The sequence below is a fragment of the Typopeltis vanoorti genome, chromosome 12 (assembly GCF_054136105.1).
Source record: "Typopeltis vanoorti isolate ZY-2024b chromosome 12, IOZ_Tvanoo_1.0, whole genome shotgun sequence".
Lineage (NCBI taxonomy): Eukaryota > Metazoa > Arthropoda > Arachnida > Uropygi > Thelyphonidae > Typopeltis > Typopeltis vanoorti.
Genome location: NC_143560.1, coordinates 80239858 through 80261922, shown reverse-complemented (window position 1 = coordinate 80261922; position 22065 = coordinate 80239858). Strand labels below are relative to the sequence as shown.

Genomic DNA, 22065 nt, shown 5'->3' with positions numbered 1-22065 from the left:
CCACCTGAGATTAGCTCTACTAACACATTCATGGATGCTAGCAATATTAAGTTCTTTCCTAATATCCTCCTTTTTAATATGCCATAGATACCATCTGTTCGCCTCTCTAATCTTTCTCAGGACTCTCATATCTGTGGTCTCTAGTCTTTGGTCAAGTGTTTTATTTCTAACCCAGCTCTCAGATCCATAAGTTAAAATTGGTTTGAACACTCACTATATCTTGTATACAGCTAATTTAGTGTTTTGACTAATTTCTCTCTCTTATTCCATATAAATTTATTAAGTTAACTTCCTACCATACTGGCTTTGTTGATTCTGTTGTCTATTTCCATATTTAATTTACTGTTTTGGCTTGCCATCCTCACTAAAAATTGTGCCTAAGTAGCTGAAATGTTTTACTTCTATAGTCCTTTTTGTCAAGACTTCAACATTATCAGATCTTATATTTCTATTTTTCTCCATTCAAAATGCAGTTGATATTTTCAATACTTCTGCCTATTTTCATTGTCTTTGTCCTGTTATTGCTGACCTTCATACCATATCTATTACAACAGTTATTCAATTTAGTCAGGGAATCTACCAGATTTATTTAGAAGTATAACATCATCTGCATAAAGCAAAGAGCTGAGATTAACATTTCCAATTTTGATATCAGGTTTAATACCACTTTCTTTCATAATGTGATCCATATAGATAATGAATAACAGAGGGGATAATGTACATCCTTGTCTCACACCAGATTTTAACATAAAACCATCTTCCTGTACTTCCTTCATTTCTAACTGCTGACTTACAAATCAAATAAAGACCAAGTATTGCTTGATATAATGCCCCATTGACATCATACAACTTTAGCATTTTGAATAGCTTTTCTCTTGGCTAAAAATTATGGAAGTAAACCACTCTCTAGTTGGTCTTCCACGTCTTCTTTTCCCCTCAACTTTCCCTTGTAATATAGTTCTTGTCAGGTGTCCCGAAGAACCTCTCAGAAGATGTCCTGCAAATCTGGTCTTTCTTTGCATAATATTCTTTAGCAGTGTTCTTTCCATCCCAACTTGTCTTAAAACTTCTTGATTTAATATTCTTTCTGTATAGCTAATCTTTTCCATCTTTCTATAACACCACATTTCCAATGCATTAATTCTTTCCATATCTCTCTTTCTGAGGGTCCATGACTCACTTCCATAACTTGCAGTACTCCAAACTGTTGCTTTAACCATTCCAATTCTAAAGCTATTTTAGTGTTCTTGTTTATTAAAGTTCTCTTCATTTCCATAAATGCTGATTTAGCTTTGCCTATTCTATTTCTAATGTCCAACTCTGAAGTTCATTTTTCTGAGATCCAGCTACCTAAATATTGAAATCTTTCCACTTCTTCTAAAATCTTTCCTCCACATCTTATTTTTACATTATCTTGGCTTTTTTGTGTTAATTCTTAGTCCATACTCTTTACAAGAGTTTTCAATTCTTTGAATAATTTGTTGTAACCCATTTTCACTTTCTGCCATCACCGCTACATCATCTGCATATCTTAAGTTATTAATGATTCTTCCGTTTATTTTTATTCCTTCTTCTACATCCTCAAGTGCCTCTCTAAACATTTGTTCACTATAAAAGTTAAACAATAATGGTGATGACTTGTATCTTTGTCTGACTCCTCTCTACACCAAGAATTCTCCTGTTTCCTCTCCATTTACACATACTGACGCTATTTGTGACCAATATAATCTCCTTAAAATTTCCAAGTCATAAGAGTCAATATCAGTATTTTCTATTTCTATTATAATGTCAAACAGCCTTTCATGTTTCACTGTATCAAATGCCTTTTCAAAATCTAGAAATTCCCAAAACAACTTTCCACCATGGTTTAGTGTTTTCTCCCCAATAATTCTTAGACAAGTTATAGCCTCTCTAGTTCCTCTATTGGTTCTGAATCCAAACTGTTCCTCAATCATTTCTTTTTCTATTTTATTCCTAATTCTCTCTAAAATTATTTGCACCAGAATTTTTGCTGTGTGAGTTATAAGACTTATCGTTCTAAAATTGTTACAGTCTAAAACTCCTGTCTTTTTTGGAATGGGGATAAAAATTGATCTTCTAAACTCCTGGTAATTCTTGTCCTTCATAAATTTGCCATAACACTTCCATACGTTTTTCACCTATATTCCTTATAAGTTCTATCTGTATACCATCTATTCCAGGTGATTTTCCTTCTTTCATCTTTTGAATTGCTAGATTCAATTCCTCCCTCATGATGCACAGTCTCTGCCCACTATGTTCTTTCCTTTGATTTTCTCCTCTTTCCTTGTCTTCATAAAGTTTACTTACATATTCTTCCCATCTCTGTAATATCAGAATTTCACCTCTTTCATTCTTGATTGCTCCAGTCCTTAGCATCTTTCTCCTTCCTGCCATCATATTAATGTTTTTATAAACACTTTTTATGTCCTTTCTTTCTACATTTGCTGTTGTATCTTTATTTATTTCATCTAACCACTCTTCCTTTTTCCTTCTTATCTCTCTCTCTTTATATCTCCCTACTCAAGTCTTTATACTGCTTTTTTTTTCTCCTCTGTTTTACTATTAACTAACTTTCTTCTTTGTGTTATTTTCCTCAAAATATTTTCCGTCATCCATGGTTTCTTTCTTTTCTCTCTTTCCTCTTCTTTTTTGACTAAATGCAATTCTGTAGCAGTAATTATGCTTTCCTTCAGAATCTTCCATTTTTCACTTGCATCATCATTTTCTTGTATATTTCTCTTGTTCATTTCTTCCTCTACTTTCTTTGAGAATTCATTCGCTGTACTTGGGATCTTCAGCTGCTCCATGTTCCATGATTTGTTCCGTTTCCCTGTAGTTATCTTTTTTATATTAATCCTTATCTTAATTGACAACAATATGTGATCTATATCACAGTCTGCTCCTGGATATGTTGTCACATATTTTATAATGTTTCTATATCTTTTGTTTATCAAAATATAATCTATCTGATTTCTTCTACTATTTATATCCTCCCCTGGGGGCTTTCCATATGTACAATCTTCTTGGATGTTTCTTAAACCAAGTGTTCATAATTGCTAAATCATGCTTTCTACAGAAATCCAACAACATATCTCTTCTTTCATTTCTCACTCCCAATCCAAATATCCCAACAATATCTTCCTCCCTTCCTCTTCCGAGTTTTGCATTCATATTGCCTTGTATTATAATTATATCTTTTGTTTCTTTACATTTCAAGCCTTGTTCTATATCACCATAAACTCTCTCTACCTTCACATCCTCATAATCACACGTAGGTAAATATATCTGGATAAGTAGAATATTTCTTAGTTTTGCTTTCAACTTTACCACTAAAACTCTGTCTGAGATTTGCCAGTAGCCTTCCACACATCCTGCCACTCATTAATTCAATATTATTCCAACACCTGCTTGATGTTGCTCTTCCCCTCCTGAGTAAATTATTCTTATTCCATCCTCTGTTCTAAAATCTCCTTTTCCTTTCCATCTCACCTCAGCCATTCCCAGAATATCTATTTTCAATCTTAGCATCTCCATCTTTACAATCTCCAATCTTCCAGTTTGATGTAAGGTATTCACATTCCAAGATCCAATGTAAAAATTACTTTTAGCCCCTTTTCCACATGAATACTTTCCATCTTCCACTTCTCCACCTCCCGCAGGCTTTAGTAAAGAAGATTCATATGACTGACATGCAATCTGGTCCATATCCATATGGGAATACAGATCTTTGTTATATTCCCATGATTTCTCAACTATTTGTTGTAAAGTGAAGATCTGATCCTGACAGCCTCTATTTAGCCTGAATCCAACTTGTTCTTCACCAAGCTTTTCTTCCAAAATTCTTCTCAACCATTTCTTAAGTATACTTGCATAAATCTTTCCAGGAACACTCAGTAGGGAAATACTTCTGTAATTTTCATATTCAGTTTTATTTCCCTTTTTATATATTGGCACTATGAGAGCTCTACTCCAGTCATTGGGAGTTTGTCCCTCTGTATTCAGGCCTTCTGAATTATGCAGTGTGCAGCCATTGTAAGACTTTTATACCTCCATATTTCAGCATTTCTGGTCGAATATCATCTACTTCTGCTGCCTTTCCACATTTCAAGCTTTTTCTACTTCAAGTATGGATAAGTATTCCTGATTGCATGTCTGTTGAGCATTTTTTGCTACTGTGCTGTCATCACTTGTTTCATTTAGCAATTTTTCAAAGTAATTACTCCATACTTCTTATATTGATAGTACCGATCTTGAACTCTGGTGACAAGCTGTGGGAGGATGTCTTTTAGGGTTTGTTCCAATAGCTGACTTTTCGCTTTTCTCCCTTGGGGGGGGGGGCTTGTTTAACTGAGTGACGCCTCAGTTAGCATGAAATTCTGTCATGTTGTACCATCATTTTTATATTTTGGTTTAAGCCAATAAGAATACAATTTGGTCGGCTAAATCCCAAATTGCCAGCCCATCCTCGTTTGTTCAGTATCCAGGTAGATAACTAACACGGTGCACCACAAGAAGATGAGGATTGGACATTAGGTCAGGAACCCTGGTCTGTTCTCCACATTCCTTTGTGGAGGTGTCCTCTCAGGTATACAGCTTTGACCCATATGGTCTCTAATCTTTGATCAAGTGCTTTATTTCTAACTCAGCTCTCAGATCCATAACTTAAAACTGCTTTGCACACTGTCTTGTATACTGCTAGCTTGGTGGATTTGGCTAATTTCTCTCTTATTCCATATAAATTTATTCATTGGCTTCCCACCATGTTAATTTTGCTTATTCTGTTGTCTATTTCCAAATTTAATTTACCATCTTCATTAAAAAGTGTGACTAAACAGATAAAGCATTTTACTTGTTCTATAGGTTCTTCATTGAGATATGGCTGAAGTTTTCTATATTTCTGCCTATTTTGATAGTTTTTGTCTTTTCATTCCAGATTTATTGGAGTTGTAATTCAGTTTAATTAGAGAATCCTGGAGGTCTTGCATTGGATGTGTTTAGGAGTATATCAGAAGGCTAAGTTCTGATATCTACGATTCTGATATTTTTAATGCTGCTTTCTTCCATAATGTGAACCATATAAATGATGAATAAGTGTTGAGATAAGGTGCATCCTTGTTTTGTTGCTGATTTTACATCAAACCATCAAACATCATCCTGTATCTCCTAATTTAAATATAGACTATGTATTATCTTTGTATTATGTTCGATTTACCCCATATAATTGTAGTGTTTTGAAAACCTCTTCTCTGGGCACCTTGTTGTATGCCTTTTCCAGATCTACAAAACTTAAAATATAGATACATATTCCCATGATTTCTCAACTGTTTGTCGTAAAATTAAAATCTGATCTTTGACAACCTCTATTTGTTCTGAACCCAGCTTGTTCTTTTTCAAGTTTCTCTTCCACAATTTTTCTCGGCCTGTTTTCATGTATGATTGCATAAATCTTACCTGGAAAACTTAATAGAGAAATTCCTCTGTAATTCACTCATTCAGCTTTATTTTCCTTTGTCTATAGATAGGAACTATAAGAGCTCTACTCAAATCTTATGGAATTTGCTTTCTGACCAGGCTGTATGAATTTTGCAGTGTAGCCACTGCAAAACTTTTATACCTCCATATTTGAGCATTTCTGGTTGAATATCATGTATTCCAGCTACCTTTTGATGGTTTTTTCTACCTCAGTTATTGATATGTATGTACTCCTGTTTGCATTCCTCTTTAAAATTTTCTACTAATGTTCTGCCACTTGTTTTGTTTAACAGTCTTTCAAAGTACAGGTAACCCTCGCGGATGTTAGGTTCCACAAAAATGGTGCGTTATATAAATCGCATTATGCAAGACTCAGATCACATAGAAAAAGTAGGATTAGGTTCCGAAATCATCTTTTTTTAAAATTTTTTTTTAAAGATTATATAAACAATGACATATCCAACAAAAATATATTTTTATTTAATTCAGGTAATTCATGTAAGTTAAGAAAACATATAAACTATGACACAAATATAGTATAAAATTATAAATTGTACCTAACCTTCATTGCACATAATACATAAATGTTTTAGGCAAAATAAAATAAAGTGTATATTTTAATCATCATCACTCTCTTCAAAACTAGCATTTCATAGATGTTCTTTATTTATGAGTGGCCAGACATCGTCATCACTTGAAATCTCATGGACATCATTAGTATAATTCTCATTGCATACTTTGGCTGGTTTAGTTATCAAGAAGTCAGTAATGTGACCTTGCTTACCACTATGCTGCAAATTTTTATTAAGTTCATAATACGGAGCTAAACAAAATATCCACTTGTCTCATGAATTTTACGGAGCACTCCATTGAGAGATCATTATCCATAAAATAACTTTCTTGCCAAGTCCAATCCTTCTGCTAATTTCTTTAAACTGAATTATTTAATGGATTCATCACAATCAGAATCTTCGGCAGAACTTTCCTGCCATTTGGTTCGACGTCATCTATTAATTGTACCAATTCCTCCTCATTTAAATCTATTTTCCCATCAATTAATTCACTGTTGAAGAGATTGGAGCACTTATGAAGAAGTTCGCGAAGGTTGAGTCTCATGTGCTGATCGAAACCGAATGTATCTTCAGTCCTGTTCAATTGTTACATTGGCAATTTATAGTGGGTAGGTTTACCCCTATTAACAAATGTGCTCTAAGTGGCCATTACTATAAAAATAATTTTTTTTACATAAAAAAAAAGCATCAATACTATACGTAACTCACCAAAAAATAAAGTGATCAGCTTAAGATTAACACACTTATGATTTTTAATGCGCTTTCCTGGCAGAAAACGAAGACAATTTTCAATAATAAATACTTTATACGGTAAACAATTGACGTACATGTGTGCTAAAGGGTGTTTCTCCTGATATAAATTCGCTGCTTATAACTACATGCGCAATAAGGGCAAATGCAAATTTAATGAAGATAAAATTAATTTTTAAGTCGCGCATTGAAAAATATGTGAAAAGATAAATGATTACTACAGTTTGTAGACCGTCTTATATCGAAACCGCATTCAACAAGGGTTACTACAATTTGTAGAGCACGTTATATTGAAACCCCATTGTATGAGTACTGCGTTATACGAGGGTTACCTGTAATTATTCCAGACATGAAAGATACCTTCAGTTATGTCACTCTTTATTCCTTTTTATGCTACCCCCCCCTCCCATTTCTAAGCTTTTTCATTAGCATCCTAAACATTTGGCCATGCTCCTGATATTTACTTTATATTCTTCTTACCCAAGTCTTCTCATGACTTTTATTTAGCTACTTTTACACAGATGTTACCCCTCTTACATCTTTTTCTGTATTCTTTTAGGTCATTTGCTAACTTATTTACTAGGAACTTTTGATATGCCTTCTTGTTGCCCAGGACTGTTTTTTTAATATCTCGTGTCCACCATGGTGTTCTTATTTTTCTATCCTTGCAGATGACATCACAACATACCCTCCTAGCCGAATCACTCAGTTTCTTCCGAGCTTGCCTTCGAGACTCCGAGGTTTGGTTTCGTTTTCAGTAAGGTTTGTATAGTTGAGTCTACAGTGTACCTGTAAAAGCTTATCTTTAATTCTTTTAAAACTTTCTTACATACTGTTCTTTTCACTGTGATATTCATTTTTATCCAAAATTAACTGATGGTCACTTCAAATTTCATATCCTCTTTACGTTATTGTATCCTGAACTGGCATGAAGATATTATCAACAGTAATAACATAGTCAGTGAGGCTTTTCTTATTTCTTGTGTGTTCTCTCTACGTGAGCTTGTGTACATCTTTATGTTGGAACATCATATTAATAATGACTAGTCCATGTTCTCAGCAGAAATCCAGCAGGTACTTATCATTATTATTGGGCTTGCCCTTTTCTCCAAATTTTCCCATAACATTTCTAGATGCCTGGTGAAATTCATTTCCTACTATGCTGTTTAAATCTTCAACAGGACTACTTTTTCTATTTTCTTTGTCAGCTGCATGCTCTAATGACTCAAAAAATTACTGCACTTCTTCCTTAGGAGAACCTTTACTGTGTTCTTTTCCCATTTTGAAGTTTGTCCACATAACTCTACTTGAAACTGCCTTCCAATATAAGTTTATCTTCATGTTTGGTGTTGAATGCTATCACTGCTCCTTCCTTTCCTTGTTTGTTATTGACTGAATAAAATATTCTATACTTATTATTTAGTAACATTTCACTTGCTCATTTTCTTTGTCTCAGTAATTATTATTATTACAGGCTACTTCATGGAGTCCTTAGACTCATCGAGGGAGGCCCTATACATCATGTCAAGTGCTGTCCAACATTTGCACAGTATCTATCATACTTGCTTTGAACTCATTCACAGTCATGACACCCACAACAGACTCTGATAATCTGTTCCACTCGTTCACCACTCTCTAAGCAAAAAACCTATTTCTAACACCCCCTGCTAACTACATTGTTACTCAGTTTCTAAGGATAGCCCCTAGTTCTCCCACCACCAGATGTCTTCTGAAAAATTTCCTCTGAATTAATCTTGTAAAAACCCTTCAGTAATTTGTATGTCTCAATCATATCACCCCTTTTCTGCCCGTCAACCAGTTTCTGTAATCCACAAATCTTCAACCTGTTCTCGTAAGATTCATTCCATAGACGTGCTACTATCATGAGGAAGAGGTGGAGAGGATCCAGAGATGAGTGCCCAGATCTACATGCAGTGGTCAAGATGGGGTCTTATCAAGGCTCAATAAATAAAAATAATAATAACCTGCTTGTCTCTGCTTGTCAAAGTATTCTTCAGTAGCCAAAGAATTTGTCTTTGTGTGTAAGAAGGATGTCTTCACACTTTCAATTTAATGTGCTCTTTGGCACAGTAAACTGACATCCATTCTCTTTTGTCAAGACTGCCAGTCGATCCAAATCATCAACTTGCAAAATTTTAACATAATCTGTATTAACTATTGCTCTACTCAATTTTGCATCATCAGCAAACAATTGAACTGTTCCTTTCAGATCCTTTCCATCATCATCAGATCCTTTCCTTATATCATTAATGTACAAATTAAACAGTAGTAGCCCAAGAACAGAGCCATGCAGCATGGCACTAGTCACAGGCCTCCTTCTGGACTCTACTCCTGAATAAACTATTCTTTGATATCTCTCCAACCATCCTCTTATCCGCCTCACCAACCCTATATCCATATCCAACCCTACACTAGTGGCCAAAATTGTGGAAACCTTTTGGAAAAAGTATATTTTTGAGGTTTGATGGCTCATAACACCACTTTTGTTTGGTGTAATACCACAAAATTATACATCAGTGGAAAGATAATTTAATCAAGAATGTAATGCAACAAAGTTTGTTCAGTTATCTGTATTCTATGAAAAGTTATGGCCAAATAACCAGAAAAAAGAAGCATAACTTGCTTAGGTTGATATGAAGTAGCTTTCCTTCATTTGAATGTAGCCAATGAGCAGGAGTGTTTAGAGCCCATCAGGGGTCATCTTGTTTTGGCAATGAGCCAATAAGGTCACAGTAGGATTCAGCTATTGATGTCATGTATTGGAGCTGAGATTTGTCAGTGTGTTATGCGAGATTGCTATCAAGTTTTTTTTTTTTTTTTTTTTTGTTCTTTCATTTAGTGCGCTTGTAAAACGTAATAAAATTAAAGAAATGGCGCAAAGAGTTGACTGGTCACCCAGAAAGCGATGTAAAATAGTACTATTAAGTGAACAAGGCTACAGTTATGAAGAAATTAGAAGAAAAAAAATTGGTGGAAACTTAACCAAAGGTGGCATTTCTAAATTTTTGAAGAGGTATAAGGAGACTCAGTCACTACAAAACCAGACTGGTAAAGGCAGGAAAAGGTGCACAACAGCAAGTGATGATAGAAGAATTGAGAGACTGTGCCTACGTGACAGAAGAAAATCATCTGGGTGTATACAAGATGAAATGGCGCAATACAATGTGAAGTTGAGTGCAAGGACTGTTCGGCGCAGACTGCAGGAATTCCATGAAGAAAGCCATTTTTATCTCTCAAACAAAGGTTGAAAAGATTAAACTGGGCTAAAACCCCATGTTAAACTGGACAGCAGAACAATGGGACAGTGTTATTTGGAGTGATGAGACCAAAATCTCCCTGTTTGGTAGTGATGTCATAAAATACATAAGGAGAAGAATCGGAGAAGATTTGCATCCTGATTGCATTACACCTCCCGTGAAACGACCACTTAGTGTTATGATCTAGGGTTGTATGACATCAAAAGGTGTGGGCATAATTTGCATGATTAATGGGAATATAAATGCCCAGAAATACATAAATGAAATGCTTGAGCCCAAACTGAAGCCTTCTGCATGTGATCTTTTCCAAGATAATGAAACATTTATAATGGAGCCGACTAAAGAAATTTGTTAGTCAGAAGCAACCGACCAATAAAACTTAATTAATAGAAGCAATAATTCAATCTTGGTTTCACATTATAACAGCTGCAGAACTAAAAAACTTGGTTCACTCCGTGGGAAGCCGTTGTAAGGCTGTAATTAACGCTAAAGGTTACCCAACTAAGTATTAACTCACATTGTGAGAATTTTTGTATATCTCATTTTTTTCTATGTGTTTCACTTTTCTTCTTTATAACTGTTGTTCTAATAAAAAATCCTTCATAAAAGTTATTGCATTACATTCTTGATTAAATTATTTTTCCATTGATATATAATTTTATGGTATTACACCAAAAAAAAAGTGGTGTTATGAGCCATCAAACCTCAAAAATACACTTTTTCCAAAAGGTTTCCACAATTTTGGCCACTAGTGTATATCCATTCATATGTACTGCAGTTTACTTATTAGAATTCCATGTGGTATCTAGTCAAAGACTTCTGCAAAGTCCAGCAGCATCACTGTAAACCCATTACTTTTATCCAACTTGGCTGTCACTGTATTATAAAACGTGAGCAAGTTACTGAGGCATGACCTACCCTTCACAAAACCATGTTGCCTTCATACAGTACCCCTTTTCCATCTATCCATTCCTGTATTTTGCTGTTGACCAACTTCTCCAGTACCTTGACAACAACTCCTGATGTGCTGATCAGTTGGTAATTTGCTGCATCAGTCTTGGAGCCTTCTTTATGCAGTGGAACTATTTTCCCCTCTTTTCACCCCCTTGGGACTAACCTCGAGCTGAGACTTAGATTAAACAATATGGTCAAGGACACTGACAATTCCCTAGCACCTTCACGTAAAACTCAAGCTGGTATACCCAATCCTATAGCTGCATTAACATTAAGGTTCTGTAATATGCTATGCACCTCCATTTCATTTACCTTTGTTCTCATATGATTCTTTGCCTCTCTTGTTACTGCAATATCTCCACCTGGATGATGCTCTCTTGCAAAGAGTTCACATACTAATTCTACTTTTTCAACTGATTCAATGGTATTCATTAAAATGATTCTGCCATAAACATTCTTTCTTTTACTTGCATCATATCATAAGAACTGTTTGGAATTATCTTTGGCCTGCACTGCTAATTTCCTTTCATACTCTGCTTTTGCCTTTCTTACCACACTGGTTACCCTTCTGGCCTGTGCTTTGTACTGCTCATGTTCCTGTTGGTTACTTTTCTCTGTGAATTACCTCCACATTTTTTTTTTTGCAGTTCCAGCTAAATGATATTTATCCATTTAACTCATATTTGATTTACTCTCCTGATTCTAGGTATGCAGTCTGCCATTACTTCCCTCAGACACCTGCCCCTGCAGTTTCACATGCCATGCCACTGATCCCAGCAATCTCCTAAGCTTGTCATATTTACCAGCCCTGTAATTCCACATAATATCACCTCTTAACTGAAAATTCCACACATTTAGCCACCTCTCGGGTCACTCTCACCAATTGGTGGCAATGCAGTCATATTGGTTATAGACAAATTCTGAGATGTAATTACTAGATTGAGCACTCTCTAACTCCTAGTATATTCCATCGCATGCTGCCTTAGGTAATTATTCTTTAGTAACTGCATAAATTCCATTTCCTTCATCCCATGTGTCCTCTCCTTCCAATCTATGTTCCTATAGTTGAAATCCTCCATAATAATTACCTGCCCTCCACTCTTTGAGCCTATTTGCCAATGCATACTATTTCCATTATCTTTTCCATCCCCTGATCTATAGCAGCAGCAGCAGCATTCAACTGTATATTTTGTTCTGCTGGCCTCTGTCTCATATTAGATACCCTGAAATGTGCTATTTTCACTGGCTTGCAGTTAACTTCTACTCTTTGGTTGCAGTTTATCAGCTATCATCAGTAATACTCCTTCCCCTATTTTTCTCTCTCTCTATCCTCTCTGAACACACTGTACCCTTCACATTCTACCCCATTAACTATATCATAATGCCACTAATGCCAATATCCTTTGGCCAGGATGAACTAACCAATGCCAAAAATTCCTTCCCCTTGTTCCAAATATTCCTGGCATTTGTGTACAGAAGCCCCTTAGACCCATCAATATCTTGATACTTAATACCAACTATCCTATTCTGGTTTGTTACCAGTGGTACTAACTTAGGCAATTTATACACATTCTTACACTCAGTTGCCTCACTGATGTCTGTATCCACTCAAACAGCTTCCTTCCTAAAAGCTCTAGTTTCCATGATTTTGGACATCCACTTTTACTTCATTCAACAACACTTTTTCCAGACTTTGAACACTAGATCCATTGAGATGCAAACCATCCCTCTTGTAAAAGTCCTTTCGCCTGTCACACTCACCTTACACATCCACAAACTCCACACCACTCCTGCATAACCTATGCATTGCATCATTTGCTATTATGGCCCTCTTTCTCAGCTCTACTCTGTCATATCATGGCAGCAGACTCACTGTCTTAATTCTCACTCTTTTCTTTTGCTACTTCGAGTAATTCTTTCATGTCTCATGCCATACTTTTCTCCTTTCAAATCATTCATTCCAGCCAAAATGATCAACTCTTTCACTTTACCCTTTTGTGTTCTAATTGCTTCACTTCTTCTTCTTATTGTGCTATCTTCTATCGAAGGTCAGCGACCATCTTGGCGAACAAACTGCGATCTTGTGTTAATCTGAGCAGTTGTGCACTGCTCTTTCCTGTCCACGTCTTGATGTTGTCAAACCATGATATTCTTTTTCTTCCTCTAGTTCCTATGCCATCAATTCTTCCTACCAAAATAGTTTGTAGAAGTTGGTATTTTCTGTTTCTCATGATGTGTCCAAGATATGATGTTTTTCGTTTCTTGATTATTTGTACAAGATGTTTAGCTTTGCCAATGGATTTTAAGACCTCTTCATTGGTAATTTTTTCTGTCCATGATATCTTTAGCATTCTTCTGTATAGCCACATCTCAAAGGCTTCGATTTTCTTGATGGTTGTCGCCTTCAATGTCCATGTTTCAACTCCATAGAGCAGAATAGACCACACGTAGCATTTCAGCATTCGGCATCTGACTTCCATGTTTAGGTCTTTATTGCAGAATAGTGTTCTCATTTTCATGAAGGACTGCCGTGCAACTTCAATCCTTGTCTTTATATCTATTTCTGGATCCCACCGTTCATTAAGCCAGCAACCAAGATATTTATATCTTGACACTTGATCAATATTTTTCCCATTGAGTGTCAGTTTCATTGATGAGGCTGGATGTTTGCTGATGATCATGTATTTTGTCTTGTTGATGTTTATATTTATTCCCATTCTTTGGCTTTCTATGTATACTCTGTCAACGAGTTTTTGGAGATCCATAATGTTATCTGCAATTAGCACGGTGTCATCTGCACAGTGTCAATTGCTTCACTAACATCATTAATTTTTGCACCCAGAAAGCACAATTTTGTCAATCTCTTGCCAATTACACTCTTATGATTGAATCAATGTACAAGACTTGCTCCTTGATTTTTCCTTTTCTCTTAATCAAGCTCTTATTTCTCTTATCTTGCTCTTCTTTCTTTCTGATATCAGCTGACCCACTTGCAAGACATTTCTGCATTTGTTACAGCTCCTGCTGTAACTCCATATAACTGAGCTATCTCCCTCATTACAATCGACTCTTAATTCTTTACCTTTGTCATACTACTATTCTTTCGATCAACACTTTTATTCTCTCTTTCTCTCTCTCTCTCTCTCAATCGTGTCACTTTTAACCTCTCTTTCAATCCTATTTGCCATTACATTGCACACATTTTCATGCATATTCTCAGTTCTGTTGTAAAATCTTGGGTTGTTTTATTCATTATTTTTGTATGTATAGTTTTTCCTATATGTTACTAATCTGCTATCTAGTCAGGCTACACCATATGTAAAACTTGAAATTGTGCTATTTACTAAGTTTTGCCTATTCTCGTTAATCTCTAACTCTTCCCACTTACTTTGTTCTCTAAGCCCTTCTGTCTAAACATTTTGTACCCCCTTCCTCTCTTGCCCTTGCCCTTTGCTCCTACCACATGTAAAGCTGTCTCTATATCTAGTTATCACTGGCTATATGATTGCAATATACTTATTTTCTCAGACTCTTCTGCCAGACAAATTTATTTTTATTTATGACTGCACCAGTCTGGAAGAAATAATAGAGTAAGAATTATAAGAACAGGAACAAAGGTAAGGTCTCAGCTAAAATTTTCCTAACCATACAGCAAGTCATGGCTATACTTAATCAACGCATGCATACAGGTCCATAATTTATTTGAGATAGTGCATTGGCAAATGATCAGATCAAATTTTTGTTCAAACAAAACATTTTATTCTAACTAAACAGTTTAGATTACAACATAGTGGGAAGTAACTGATTCTCTCAGCATATCTAACTCCAGCAAACTATTATACCATTAAATTATATTCATTTTGCATTCACACTCAACATTCATACACTACTTAGCATTATAAAATACATATTTTGCAATAAGTATGGAATAACTGTTCCCTCTTACATAACTACCTTCAGGATTTTTCCTTACACCAACATAATGTATACACTTGCTCTACCCTGGTACCATACAACACTTTACAAAACTTTACCATCGACCTCTTGTAACACTTATATACACTTCTTACATATCTATGTTCCAAAAAAATTTTAACATTAATATCATGTGTTTACTCCCAGTTCATTTTGCAAATGCACAGTCCTCCTTTTATGAACACAGCCTGTATTGGGATATCTTGAATCTTTTCCTTTACACAGGACATGTTCTTGTCTTGGACATTTCTGTACTCTGTTTCTCCTGCTCCACTGGTGGTTATTCATTGACCTGGCATCAAGCCTTTCGTGAGAATCGCGATCAGCTACACAGGGGGACAGGTTGTCGGATGCTCCTTGGAACTCTTTCCGGAACATTCTAAGAGGAATCGCCAATGACGTAGTTCCGATGATGGGTGCGAAGCCTCCAATCATATGCTCCGAGTCATCACCTCTTCTCCTCTCTTCCGTTCAGCTGATAAGGGAACCAAAACGCCAGCAGTTGCGGCGGCAGTAGTCCTCATAGTAACCTCTCCTCTTTTACCCCCCCTTTTCCCTCCTCTTTTTTTTTTTTTTGTCTGCCCTCTCAGCCTCTTAAATATGCTCCATGCTCTTTGTTCCCAACTTTGGAATGTCCGTGATTACCCGTCAGTGCGGTGACGTCACTCTGGTCATCTTGGCGAAAATCTTCGCTTCAGGCGCTCAATTTATTCACAAGTCGTGAACTTTTCTGATACACAATTATTTTTGCTGACTTACAATGTTAATATCACTTAATCCACCTTCTTAAAATTTAAGTACAATATTCAAACAGTGGGGGTGCTTAAGGGTCAAAGCTGTATAACTGAGAGGAGACCTCCACATAGCCTTTAAAGGAATGCGGAGAACCGACCAGGGCTTCTGACCTAATGTCCAATCCTCACCTTCTCGTGGTGCACCCTGTTGGGTATCTACTTGGATACTGAACGGACGAGGATGGGCTGGCAATTTGGGATTTAGCCGACCAAATTGTATTCTTATTGGTTAAACCAAAATATAGAATGATGGTACAACATGACAAAATTTCATGCCGGCTGGGGCGTCGCTCGGTTAAACAAGGCCCCTGTTGTTTTCGCCAGGGAACCAGGGCGAACAGCGAAAAGTCAGCTACTGGAACAAATCTGAAAACAAACCCCAACTCAACATCACCAGAGTTAAAGATCGGTACTATCAACATAAGAAGCCTGAATGGCAAAGAAATGGAGCTAGCTGAGGAATTAGATAAGTACCACATCGACATAATAGGGGTGACTGAAACAAAAAAGACCAAAACTGGTGAGATCTTTCTGAGCAATAAATACAAAATGTTATATTCAGGCAATGACAATCAAGGAAAAGAAGGAGTAGCCATAGTATTCAACACAAAATACGAGGCTAATCTTCTTGAATGGCAGTCAGTCTCAAGTAGAGTAATGTGGGCAAATATGAGAATGGGGAACTGGACAATGAGACTTATTTGTGCCTATGGTCCCACAGAAGGTTCTACTAAGGTAGAAGTGGAGGAATTTTTTGATGCTTTAGAAAAAGCAACTGACACAATGAAAAAGGAAAAGTTGGTCCTTGTTGGGGATCTAAATATCAGAGTAGGAAATGATTGTGAGACATACAAAAATATTTTGGGAAAATTTGGAGAAAAGAGCAAAGCTAATAATAATGGCAAATATCTGTTGGATTTCTGCTCAGGACATGGACTGGTTATTACTAACACCATGTTCCAACATAAAAATGTGCACAAATTCACATGGAGAGAAGAGGCTAGGAATAAGAAAAGTCTCATTGACTATGTTATTGTTGATAGTGATGTTTTCTCCTTGGTGCAGGACACCAGAGTGTACAGAGGATTTGAAATTGGAAGTGATCACTATTTAGTCTTGAGCAGGATAAAATTGAATTTCATATTGAAAAGATTAACATGTAAGAAAGTTTTAAAGCGAATAAAAGTTGAGCAGCTCTCAGATGTGAACTGTAGACTAAAATACAGAAATATTATTGAAAAGAAAATGAAAGAGTTTGAGAACAGGAATCAAACCTTGGAGATTCAGTGGCAAACTCTGAAGGAAACATTGATTGATTCTGCCAGAGAGGCATGTGGTGAGGTTGTGTGCAAGGATAAAAAAATCAGAACTCCCTGGTGGACACAGGAAGTTAAAGAGGCAGTGAAGGAAAAGAAGAAAGCATATCAAAAGTTCCTGGCAAATAAGTCAGCTTTTACTCTTACAGAATACAGAGACAAATGTAAGAAAGCTAAACAGTGTGTAAAACTTGCTAAACAAAAGTCATGGGAGGACTTTGGCAAGAATATAGAAAATAAATATCAAGAAGGTGGCAAAATATTCTGGAGGTTGTTGAAGAAGCTTAGGAATGGAGGAAAGAGTGCTGTAAAAGGAATTAGAGATGATAAAGGTGAAATGAAAACAGGAGAAAAAGATATCCTTGAAGTATGGAGTAATTACTTTGAAAAACTGCTAAATGAAACAAGCAGTGATGACAGCACAGTGATAAAAAACGCTGACCATGCATGCAGTCAGGAATACATATCCATACTTGAAGTAGAAAAAGCCATCAAAGGCTTGAAATGTGGAAAGGCAGCAGGAGTAGATGATATTCGACCAGAAATGCTGAAGTATGGTGGTATAAGAGTCTTACAGTGGCTGCACTGCATAGTTCAGAAAGCCTGGACAGAGGGACGAATTCCCGATGATTGGAGTAGAGCTCTCATAGTACCCATATATAAAAAGGGAAATAAAACTGAATGTGAGAATTACAGAGGTATTTCCCTATTGAGTGTTCCTGGCAAGATCTATGCAAGTATACTTGAGAAACGGTTGAGAAGAATTGTGGAAGAAAAGCTTGGTGAAGAACAAGCTGGATTCAGGCCAAATAGAGGCTGTCAGGATCAGATCTTCACTTTACGACAAATAGTCGAGAAAGCATGGGAATATAACAAAGATCTGTATTTAAGTTTTGTCGATTTGGAAAAGGCATATGACAAGGTGCCAAGAGAGAAGCTATTCAATACGCTGCAGTTATATGGTGTCAATGGGGCATTATATCAAGCAATACTTAGTCTTTATTTGAGTTGTGAGTCAGCAGTTAGAATTGAAGGAAGTACAGGAAGATGGTTTAATGTTAAATATGGTGTGAGACAAGGATGTACATTATCCCCTCTGTTATTCATTATCTATATGGATCACATTATGAAGGAATGTGGTATTAAACCTGATATCAAAATTGGAGATGTTAATGTCAGCTCTTTGCTTTATGCGGATGATGTTATACTTCTAAATAAATCCGCTACAAGTCTGCAAGATTCTCTGACTAAATTGAATAGCTGTTGTAATAGATATGGTATGAAGGTCAGCAATAAAAAGACAAAGACAATGAAAATAGGCAGAATCATTGAAAATGTCAACTGTGTTGTGAATGGAGAACCTGTGGAACAAGTAAAACATTTCAGCTACTTAGGCACAATTTTTACTGAAGATGGTAAACTAAATATAGAAATAGACAACAGAATCAGCAAAGCTGGTATGGTGGGAAGTCAAATGAATAAATTCATATGGAATAAGAAAGAAATTAGTCTGAACACTAAATTAGCTGTATACAAGACTGTGTTCAAACCAATTTTAACTTATGGATCTGAGAGCTGGGTCAGAAGTAAAACACTTGACCAAAGACTAGAGACCGCAGATATGAGAGTCCTAAGAAAGATTAGAGGCGTGAACAGATGGCATCAATGGCAATATCATATTAAAAACGAGGATATTAGGAAAGAACTTGACATTGTCAGCATCCCGGAATGCATTAGCAGAGCTAATCTCAGATGGTATGGTCACTTAAATAGAATGGGAGAGGAAAGATTAGCAAAACAAGTGTTCTCTGCCAGGTTGGCAGGAAAACGACCCAGAGGAAGACCAAGATATAGGTGGATTGATACGGTACAAAGTGCCTTAGACGATAGAAATATAAGATCTGATAATGTTGGAGTCTTGACAAGTAACAGACTGATTTGGAGGAAAATTGTAGATAGGAAGTTAGTAATGATGTAATTTTTTCATGTAGTACTGTCATATCCTGTACACCCCTTGAGGGTACATGGCAGGAATTTGATGATGATGATGATATTCAAACAGGAAATATGTAACACATTTTTCAAGGCAGTTAATTTATATTCATACAAAAGAAATCTTTCATCATTTTCTCTACATTATTTAGGTTTGAAATCCATGTAAAATTGAGCTCGACAATTTAATTATATTAACTTATCATGCGAGATATTACACTGTCCACCACTTAAATCTCACAACCTGACACATGCTTTTAACCCCTGCTTTCATAGTATTTTCAACACACTTTCCCACTACTATCGCTTTCAAACCAAATTCCATTTGCCTTTGGTAATGTGTACATCTTGCAGACATTGCATACAAAGTCCCTTTGTTTAAATTCTTTAAACAACTTAGGGGGAAAAGCATTGGGAGATGTTTCATCTGTAGACATCCAAGTTGCATTGTTAAACTAGTTTCAGTCAGATTTGGAATCGAGTTATTTCTTATATTGCCTAAGGTTTGTCCTCTTGTAAATTCAGCCCATTGGACTAAAACTTAATGACCAAAATGGAAATTAAGGCTATAAAGGAGGGAAAATGAAGTATAATACTACTAATTATAGGTCTCGTCATTCAATTATTTTGAATGACTTGTACTTCTGCTATATATTTCTTTCATTAAAAAAATTATCTCATATATTAAAAAAAAAAGTGAATGCATCGAGAAGTCAAGAAAGTTGGTTGGTTGAATCAGAAGCAGATTTTTTAGAGATGGTAACACAGTAACACGTAAACACAAGGAAAAATGAGGTATTAAACTTTAATAGCCAAATATTTCATTCTGAAAATTACAGGTCATCATCAGTAGCATGAAGGTTAGTTGTGTACAAAGTGGAATGCGAATAATTTTTATATATATATATTTTTTTTACATTTGACATCTGTAGACGCCGTATGGTCACTGCCATACCTCACATAGTTTTGGCAATGATGTCTTCTGCTAGAAAAATAGGTAGGGTTGCAGATTCCCTTTCCACACAAAGTTTGTAGAACAATCACAAACATCCATGCCCACAGTGGGATTCGAACCCACAGTTTCTTGGCTGGAGAGCAGACACACTAACCACTTAGCCAACCAGGCCAGCAATGCGAACAATGAATTATTTAAAATAGTATGAGGCTGTACAATGGTATAAACAGAACGAGAGTGGTTGACAGAAAATGAATTAGGTTAAAAAAAAAATGTGTATATATATATATATATATATATATATATATATATATATATATACATACTGATGCCTGCAGCACCCAACCCCCATGGGTTCTGGACTGGTGTAGGCCGGTTCTCCTTGAATTCTGATGACTCGAAAGGGGGAGGTTCCCCCTGGTGCCTACAGTGCCCCCCCCTCCCCCCGAGTTCTGGACTGGTAGGCTGGTTCTCCTTGAATTCTGATGACTCGAATTTGAAAACTCGAAAGGGGGGACGTCCCCTGGCGAACATGCCGCCCAACCCCCAGAGTTCCAGACTAGTAGGCTGGTTCTCTTTGAATTCTGATGACTCGAATTTTGAAGACTCGAGACTCAGGGTAGCCCCGAGTTTCAAAATGTTTCAAATAACTTGACAAAAAAAGTTACAAAAAACTTATCATTTTATATTATAGAGTAGATATATATATATTAATCATATTTAATTAGAATGATACTTTTCCATACCTTCAGTAAGGAAAGATATTCATTCTGATTCAAGTTAGGATGATGGAAGGCTTCAGTGCTTTTTTTAAACAAACATTTGAACTTGAGGTCGTGCTGATGGAGTAAGCATGTTTCAGACCGAGGATATTCTGGTAAATAACAATTCCATGTTGTGCTAGGCCAGGTTTCTCAAATTTCTTAGTAACGATGTTCTTATTATCTCTTCTCCACAGAATGTCCAGTTTGTCTGAAATATTATTATTTATTAGACACCTCCATGAAGTCCAAATTGATGATGTTTTTGCTGTCTGGCCCACAAAGAAGCTACATTACTTGCCTTGCTATTGAAAATCAACAATTTACACCCCTTGGATAAACTACACTTGAAAATAGAAAAGGACAACAAATTAGCTTTTCTAAATATCTTGCTCTCCCGCTCTTCTTCAGGTGAACTAACTACTTCCATTCATCACTAACCTACATTCACTTGCCACTACATACAACAACACAATCCTTTTTTGAAACACAATAGGTGTGTGTGTGTCATAATGTTATGAATAAATGTCATGACCTTTTTTTTTTCTCAGAGGGTGATTACTCTGTAACAATAATGCTACAACTTACGTGATTCAAATAATGCTAGAATATTGCAGGAAGATTACAAATTTTACTTAGCATTCCTGCTAGTGATATCTGATACAAAGATATTGAAATTAGAATCTATGCCATGTGTGATGCTAGAAGAATGATTACAAATCATGGTAGGATAGCTGTATATGCTCTGTGGATATGCTGTGTCAATGTGTGACAGTTGTAATTGCAGTGAAAGCTATCTCACATTGACATTAGTCCAGATTTCAAATTTTATTAGTGATTTTGTAAATAATAAATATTACTTTGTGAAAGTTATATAAAATACTCATGCATAATGTGGTAATTCTATTCTTAATATTTTCATTTATTAGAATATTTCAAGGTAATGTATATGATTAATGTTAATAAGTATGTTAATATATTTATTGATCAGTGATCTTTACTCCCCCCCCCCCCTAGGCATGAAGTCCCTGTATTAGGTGCTCCTCTGAAGATCATACATCTTTCTGATGATTTGATTGTTATTGATAAACCACCTTCTATTCCAGTAAGTAGAGCAGAATTCACAGCAAATTTTTCATGGCAGTGATTTTATAAATAAAATATTAATTAAAATGAATTTAATGGGCACCAGTATTATGAATGTGTGAGTTGCAGGAAGATTACA

The 22065-nt window shown here is 36.0% G+C and overlaps 1 protein-coding gene across 1 annotated transcript in view; it reads left to right on the top strand.

Moving 5' to 3' along the window:
- The window catches only part of LOC150100923 (pseudouridylate synthase RPUSD2-like), a 189896-nt gene that overhangs the window by 44234 nt on the left and 123597 nt on the right, over window positions 1-22065 (top strand). Inside the window, exon 5 of the mRNA XM_090401804.1 lies at window positions 21858-21945. Within this exon, the coding sequence (XP_090257930.1) occupies window positions 21858-21945 (88 nt within the window). The remainder of the gene's footprint in view (window positions 1-21857; window positions 21946-22065) is intronic.